Below are 6,881 nucleotides of genomic sequence, written 5' to 3'. Positions count from 1 at the left end.
CCAGAATCACGTGCAATCAATAGATTAGTTTTTGTTTTCCCCTATCAGACAATTTTTACTGGCGGCTTGGCTCTTGTTTTGCTGCCGACTTCCTCTAGTGCTTTTCTTTTATATTTTCTTTGCTTCAGTATGAACACAGGGACCGAGAGATAATCAAGACCTTTCGTTTGTTTTCTTCGTTGCTTCATCTTTCCAAATTCTTTGGTAATTGTGTGGATGGAATTAATTAAACCACGCGAGAGCAACACGATGAGGAGTGGCTAGATTTCTCCTCTACCCAAAGGTCGACGCGAAGGCGCGGTCCCCAACATATGTGAGATCTAATCGAATTTTCATTATTTCTTCCAATTCGTTACTATTTGTGTGTTTCCTGGATTAATTGTTCATGGGTATTTTATTAATTGAGTATCAATGGCCGGATATTTAATTTAATCTAATAGCCTACTGTCACGTTAATTAAATTGAATCCGTAATTGTTCGTTTAGTTGACAACTAGTGACAACCACCATAATTGGTTTTATGTTGGGAAAACGTAAGATCTAATTTAAATAAACCCTCTTAGCGTGTTTATTGGTTAGGGTTGGATTTTTCTAACTTTAATGCAACTAGATAATTAAATCCCTACGGTCGTACCTAGGGTTATTTTCTGGTTAGAGAAGCAGTCAACGGTCGTACCTTGACTATCGAAAAAGTAAGGAAGAACTGGTTGTCAGAACTTGTTGATAGCTATAACCAACCTAGTGACGGATGAATGAAATATCTGTGCATCGATGATCATTTAATTGGACCGTGTCTGAAAAGTTAATCCTTTGGGTAGAATTTTTATTAATTGCTATTTTTAGTAAATTGTACTTGTGGAGTTATCTTTTGAATTTTACTTATTTCATTTTCATCTTCATCCCAGTAATTATTTCCCCAATTTTATTCTATTGACTTGGAAAAAAATAACTTCCTACCCGTTCCCTGTGGAATCGACCCTACTTGTCATTGTATGCAAATTTAATATTTTTATATACAATTCTGGCATATCGGATCAAGCAAATTCTTCGGGAATAGGGTGAATCAAGTAACCCATTGCACACCTAGGGTCTCTGCTCCAGTACTCGGATGTGTTCTATAATTAATTGTGGTGGTAATTAGAACTTTTTAGTAATTATTATTGCATAAACTCGACACCTGTCAATTTTTGGCGCCGTTGCCGGGGAACGGTGTTTTGGTTAATTTTGTTTCTTTCTAAGTTGTTCTCTTTGAATTTGTCTAGCACATTTCTAGTTTATGCCCCGTTCTTCTCGTACAGGCGAATTGATTTTCGACCCGGAAGTAGAGAAGATTGCGCGCCAAACTAGGAAAGAAACTAGATAGCTCAAAGAGGAGCAATCTAGCACTGCATCTCAGGGGCTGAATCCTGAGGTTGAATCAATATATTCAAGTGGTGAAAATTTAAGTGACCCAACCCAAGAGGACATCCCTATGGCGAATGCAAGAACACTAAGGGAGTTGGCTGCTCCGAAATTGCCCCAGCAACCTTTGTGCATCACATTTTCAACTTTGGCTGAAAATACCTCGTTCGAATTGAAGTCAAAATTAATTCACCTCCTACCCACGTTTCATGGCCTCTCAGATGAGGAACCCCACAAACACATTCAGGAGTTTGATGTGGTATGCTCCAGTATGAAGTCTCCAGGAATTACTGAGGAGCAGATCAAATTTAGAGCCTTCCCTTTCTCCCTCAAGGATGCAGCAAAGGAATGGTTGTACTACCTACCTGCAGGTAATATCACAACATGGGCCCAACTGAAAAAGAAATTTTTGAAAAAATTCTTCCCTGCATCCTAGGCTGCAAGTGTGAGGAAAGAGATATGCAGCATTAAGCAGTATCCTGGGGAGTCCCTATATGACTATTGGGAAAGGTTCAATAAATTGTGCATTAGATACCCACAGTATCAAATTAGTGAACAACTATTGATCCAATATTTCTATGGGGGTCTCCAGTCGTCTGATAGGAGTATCATTGATGCTGCGAGTGGGGGAGCATTGGCAAACAAGACACCAAGGGAAGCATGGCTACTTATTGAATCAACGGCGAAAAATTCTCAACAGTTTGGTTTCCGTGAGAGTAACCCTACCCGTAAGGTCAATGAGGTGGAGACGACATCCATTCAGCAACAGTTGTCGGAGCTAACATCCTTTGTTCAGCAATTAGCTGTGGGGAACATACACCAAGCGAAGGTCTATGGAATCTACACAAACGTGGGTCACCCCACTGACTCTTGCCCTATTCTGCAAGATGATGGAGCTGAACAAGTGAACATGGCTGGAGGCGTGCCCGCGCCTCGTAGGGAGTACGATCCATACTCCAACACGTACAATCCGGGTTGGAGAGATCACCCCAACTTTAGCTATGGAAACAGGTCACAGAATTCATTCACAAATCGTCCACCAGGGTTTCAACAACCATGGCAACAAAAGCCTCAACCATCGTCCTCTAATTCAGGAAGCTCTTTGGAGGATATTGTCAAGAACCTGGCCACGAGTACTGCTCAATTCCAGCAGAAAACTAGATCCGGCATGAAGAATCTGGAGACTCAAATGAGTCACATGGCAACTGCAATTAATAGCTTGGAGTCCCAAATTTTTGAGAAATTGCCATCGCAACCCGAGACAAATTCCAAAAATGTAAGTACCATGATACTGAGGAATGGCAAGGAAGTTGAGAGGTCTAAGGCCACGAACCTAAAGAGCAAAAGTGAAGACGAGATCGAGAAGGAGATGGAAGAGGAAGGACGCATTCGTGGAGACCCTGAGGTAACTCTAACTCCATCAATTCCCATTACATCTAATTTACCTCTTTTTCCATGCAGGTTCGTAAAATCAAAGAAGGCGGAGAAGGAAAAAGAGATCCTAAATGTATTCCGAAAAGTAGATATCAACATCCCCTTGTTGGAGGCAATTAAGCAAGTACCGAAGTAATCAAAATTTCTCAAGAATTTATGCACTCATAAGAGAAAGTTGACAGGGGACGAAAGAGTAGCAGTGGGAGAGAACGTATCGGCCATACTCCAAAGAAAGCTTCCACCCAAGTGTGGGGATCCAGGTATGTTCACGATCCCATGCAAAATAGGGAATACACCGATTAGGAAGGCAATGTTGGATTTAGGGGCGTCAATCAACGTGATGTCAAAAACCATTTATGCGTCCCTGAATTTGGGGCCATTAAAAGAAACAGCCATCATAATCCAACTAACTGACCGCACAAATGTTTATCCAGAGGGGCTAGTTGAGAATGTCTTGGTTCAGGTAAATGAGCTAGTTTTTCCAGCAGATTTCTATATCCTAAATGTGGGAGATGAGAAATCATTAAACTCATCACCTATTTTGTTAGGTAGACCGTTTCTTAGCACTGCCAGGACTAAAATAAATGTGAATGAGAATACTTTATCAATGAAATTTGAAGGTGAAAGGATAAATTTTAATATTTTTGAGGCGATGAAATATCCAGAGGATTCTAACTCAGTCTTTGCTTTGAGTGTTATTGAGTCCCTTGTGCAAGAAACTTTCGAATTGGATGGTGAAGACGCACTGGAAGTAGCCCTGACCAAGCACTTAGAATTAGGTGTAACTCATTATGTGGACCTGAGGGATGAGTTGCACCATGCAGTTGAATTCTTACATGCACTTCCAACCATTCATCCAAGGTATGAGATTACTTCTCTTTTTGTGCCAGAAACTCATACGAAATTGATGCCGTCAATTGTGCAGGCACCGGAGTTAGAACTTAAACCTCTTCCGAAGCATCTGAAATACACGTTTCTGGGAGATCGAGAGACACTTCCGGTGATTATTTTCGCTCACTTATCTCCAAGTCAAGAGTAAAGACTAGTGTGAATCCTTAGGAATCATAAAGAGGCGATTGGGTGAAGTATAGCAAATATCAAGGGGATAAACCCGTCCTTGTGTATGCATCGGATAAGGCTCGAGGATGACGCGAAACCAGTAAGACAGGCACAACGGAGATTGAATCCCCTAATGATGGAGGTTGTGAAAAAAGAAATACTTAAATTTCTAGAGATGGGGATTATCTTCGCTATTTTGGACAGTCCGTGGGTGAGCCCCGTTCAAGTGGTCACAAAAAAGGCGGGAATGACTGTAGAGGAGAACCAGGAGGATCATATGGTTCCGATTAGGAAAGCTACTGGCTAGCGTCAGTGCATTGACTACTGAAGGCTAAATTTTGTGATGAAAAAGGACCATTTTTCTCTCCCTTTTATTGACCAAATGATAGAAAGATTAGCTGGTCGTGTTTACTATTATTTCTTGGATGGTTTCTCAGGATATTTTCAGATCGCGATAGCGCCGGAGGACCAGGAAAAGACCACATTCACCTGCCCATTTGGTACATTCGCTTACCGTCGGATGCCTTTCGGTCTCTGCAATGCGCCAGCAACTTTTCAAAGGTGTATGGTAAGTATTTTCTCCGAATATGTCGAGAGAATTATTGAAGTATTCATGGATGATTTTAGTGTATACGAGAATAATTTTGATGAATGTCTTGATAATCTAACTCTAATTTTGAAAAGATGCATAGAAACAAACCTAGTCCTTAACTGAAAAAAATGTCATTTCATAGTAGAGTACGATATTGTCTTAGGGCACGTTGTGTCAGTTAAGGGAATAGAGGTAGACAAAACTAAAATAAATCTTATTTCTGCTCTATCTTACTCCGTATGTGTACGGAAAGTACGTTCTTTTTTGGCCATGCAGGATTTTACAGGACGTGCCATTTGATTTCACCGATGAATGCAAGGTGGCTTTCAATAAATTAAATGAGTCGTTGACATCGCCGCCCATCATTCAACCCCTAGATTGGAGCCTGCCGTTTGAAATCATGTGCGACACAAGTGATTATGTCGTAGGAGCCGTGTTGGAGCAAAGGATAGGCAAGGCGGCGCACGCGATCTACTATGCGTCGAGAGCATTGAGTGAAGCCCAACTTAATTACTCCACGACGGAGAAAGAATTACTAGCAGTTGTTTTTGCACTAGAAAAATTTAGGTCAAATTTATTGGATGCAAAAGTAATTATTTTTTCTGACCATGCAGCCTTGAGATACTTGTTGGCGAAGAAGGATGAAATCAAAGCTCATAAGGTGGATTCTACTCCTGCAAAAGTTCGATTTAGAGATCAAGGATAAGAGTGGGGCCGAGAACTGGGTGGCTGACCATTTGAGCCGGTTACTTACGAATGGGGAGGACATGCCGTTGAGAGAATCATTTTTCGAGGAACAATTACTAGCCATTGATTCGTCAGTACCCTGGTATGCGGATATTGTCAATTTTTTGGTAACGAATCAATTGCCTGCAGGTTGACCAAAAGTCAAGAGAGATAAATTGAAGAGTGACGCCAAACACTATATTTGGGACGACCCTTACCTGTGGAGGCAATGCTCTGATCAAGTGATAAGAAGGTGTGTAAGTACCGGTGAATTCCACTCTATTTTGACCTTTTGTCATTCATTTGCATGTGGGGGGCACTTTGGGCCAAAACGAACAGCTCGTAAGGTGTTGGAAAGTGATTTTTATTGGCCTACCCTGTTTAAAGATGCATATTCATTTTGTAAATCTTGTGATAAATGTCAAAGGGTGGGGAATATTTCTCGTAGAAACCAAATGAGTCAAACCCCCATGATATTTGTTGAAAATTTTGATGTCTGGAATATAGATTTCATGGGTCCCTTGTACATTCTACTCGCTGTTGATTATGTTTCTAAATAGGTGGAGGCAAAGGCCACCCGGACTAATGATTCGAGAGTGGTTGCAGAATTTATAAAATCTAACATTTTTGTCCGCTTTGGAATGCCGAGAGCTATAGTGAGTGACAGGTGCACTATTTTTGCAATAAAACGATCGCTGCCTTATTCCGTAAGTATGGCGTACTCCACAAAGTGTCCATATCCTATCATCCGCAAGCGAATGGTCAGGCCGAAATGTCGAATAGAGAGGTCAAGTCAATCCTGGAGAAGATGGTACGGTCTGATAGAAAGGACTGAAGTTTGAAGTTGGAAGATGCTCTATGGGCCTACCGCACTACTTACAAGACACCAATTGGAATGTCCCCATACAGATTGGTGTTTGGGAAGCCATATCACCTCCCAGTGGAATTTGAACACGGAGCATTCTGGGCGCTTAAGCAGTGTAACATGGACCTTATGGATGCCGGAGGACATAGAAACCTCCAATTACAAGAGTTGGAGGAACTAAGGAATGAAGCATATGAGAATGCAGCAATTTATAAGGAGAAGAGCAAAATCTTCCATGACCAACAAGTCTCAATGAAGTCATTTGTTTTCTGGGCAAAAAGTCCTCATTTATCACTCGAGGCTTAAGCTTTTTCCGGCTTGTCGCTCTACAGTTTCTTCCTGAACCAGTGGACACACCTCCGTAGAATGACCCACGGCAGTACATACCCCACACACTTTGGTTTGTGAGGCACTTCTTACAGCTAATTGTCGCACGAAAGATGTCAATTCAGAAATTTGCTGCTAGATGGAGGATGTTTCTACCTCATTCACCCTACGCGCTGGGACATCCTCCCTCGTACCAAACTGCTGCGAATTCTCTGGCATTCCTTCAATTAGCTCCTATGCTGCCGGAGGAGTATTGTTCACTAATGCCCCTCCACTTGCAGTATCGATTATACTCCTGTCCTTGAAAAGCAGGCCCTCATAGAAGTATTGAATGAGCAACTGCTCACTTATCTGGTTCTTGGGGCACTTGATGCACAGTTTCTTGAATCTCTCCCAATACTTATAGAGGGACTCGCCTGGGTGTTGCTTGATACCGCAAATTTCCTTCCTTAGACTTGCAGCTTGAGACGCCGGAAAA

General features: G+C 41.8%; 1 protein-coding gene across 1 annotated transcript; it reads left to right on the top strand.

Annotated features, from left to right (window-relative positions):
- Window positions 1-1,470: 1,470 nt before the first annotated feature.
- On the top strand, window positions 1,471-5,191 carry LOC113780690. The gene is made up of 6 exons (XM_027326471.1): window positions 1,471-1,771; window positions 1,856-2,805; window positions 2,862-2,946; window positions 3,122-3,869; window positions 4,331-4,461; window positions 5,100-5,191. Exons 1-6 carry the CDS (start codon window positions 1,471-1,473, stop codon window positions 5,189-5,191), a joined length of 2,307 nt encoding a protein of 768 aa, XP_027182272.1.
- The last annotated feature ends 1,690 nt before the right edge of the window (window positions 5,192-6,881 follow it).

Source organism: Coffea eugenioides, chromosome 8, assembly GCF_003713205.1.
Source record: "Coffea eugenioides isolate CCC68of chromosome 8, Ceug_1.0, whole genome shotgun sequence".
Taxonomy (NCBI): Eukaryota; Viridiplantae; Streptophyta; class Magnoliopsida; order Gentianales; family Rubiaceae; genus Coffea; species Coffea eugenioides.
The sequence above is the reverse complement of the archived record's forward strand: the minus strand, read 5'-3'. Positions and strand labels throughout refer to the sequence as shown.